The sequence below is a fragment of the Merops nubicus genome, unplaced genomic scaffold (assembly GCF_000691845.1).
Source record: "Merops nubicus isolate BGI_N331 unplaced genomic scaffold, ASM69184v1 scaffold1068, whole genome shotgun sequence".
Lineage (NCBI taxonomy): Eukaryota > Metazoa > Chordata > Aves > Coraciiformes > Meropidae > Merops > Merops nubicus.
Window position 1 is genome coordinate 10,999 of NW_008627494.1, and position 954 is coordinate 11,952.

A 954-nucleotide genomic window follows, 5' to 3' on the forward strand; every position below is an offset into this window, starting at 1 on the left:
CACCACGAGATGGACGGGTGCCACCACGGCTCTGCCCACCTGGGTGCAGGAGGCCCTTCCACGCAGTGCAGCCACCCATCACAGCCCTTCCTCCTCCCGTGGGGCAGCCGAAGACCCCCCAGCCCACTCACCACAGCAAAAAAGGGCTGACCCGCTCACCTGGGCCCAAGTCTCAGCTAAATCCCACTTGGTATGGAGAGAGTTTTATCCCTCAGGAGCTCCAAGGTAACATGGAGCTGAGCCGGAGCTTCCTCCCAGATGACCCAGAGCTGAGGTTGAGCACCCCCCTTCTTTACAAACCTTTAAGGCTGCTCAGAGCAGCCCCCCAAATCTTGAGCTGGCTGGAGGGAGCAGGTGGCTCTTTCTGGGGGTCCCCTCCTGCATGTTGCCTGTTCCTTCCTCCCTTATCCCTGTGTCCCTGAGCCTCACAGGTTGCTCCCCGACCCGCGGCCGAGTCCCCAGGCCCAGCTAACCCTGTCCTCCTTCCCCAGCCTGGGCAGCTACGCGGCGCTCCACGGAGAGTTCTACTGCAAGCCCCACTTCCAGCAGCTCTTCAAGAGTAAAGGCAACTACGACGAGGGCTTCGGGCGCAAGCAGCACAAGGAGCTGTGGGTGCACAAGGAGGTGGAGAGCGGGACCAAGTCGGCGTGAGCAGGGCCAGCCCCCCCTTCCCTGGAGCCCAGCAGAGAGGGCAGGGAGCAGTGCTGAGCCAGGGGCTAACTGAGCTGATGTAAATCAATGGAGACCTGAGGGCCTGCGGGCAGTAGGGGAAGGGGGCAGCCCAGCCTGCTCTGGAGGATGCTTAGAGGGGTCTTATGGCCATAAGAACAGGGCAGAGCCCCCAGACCTGAAGACTCTCTGGAGGCCTCTTTCCCTGATGAGATCAGACCAGAAGCCCGTAACCCCAGCTTTGTTTATACATTTCAGACCTTCCCCCATGGATAAGGGGATGAT

General features: G+C 60.9%; 1 protein-coding gene across 1 annotated transcript in view; it reads left to right on the forward strand.

Annotated features, from left to right (window-relative positions):
• Window positions 1-651, forward strand: part of LIMD2 (LIM domain containing 2) — a 3,890-nt gene extending 3,239 nt beyond the window's left edge. Inside the window, exon 4 of the mRNA XM_008946305.1 lies at window positions 463-651. Coding sequence (XP_008944553.1) covers window positions 463-651 — 189 coding nt within the window. The remainder of the gene's footprint in view (window positions 1-462) is intronic.
• Window positions 652-954: the final 303 nt, after the last annotated feature.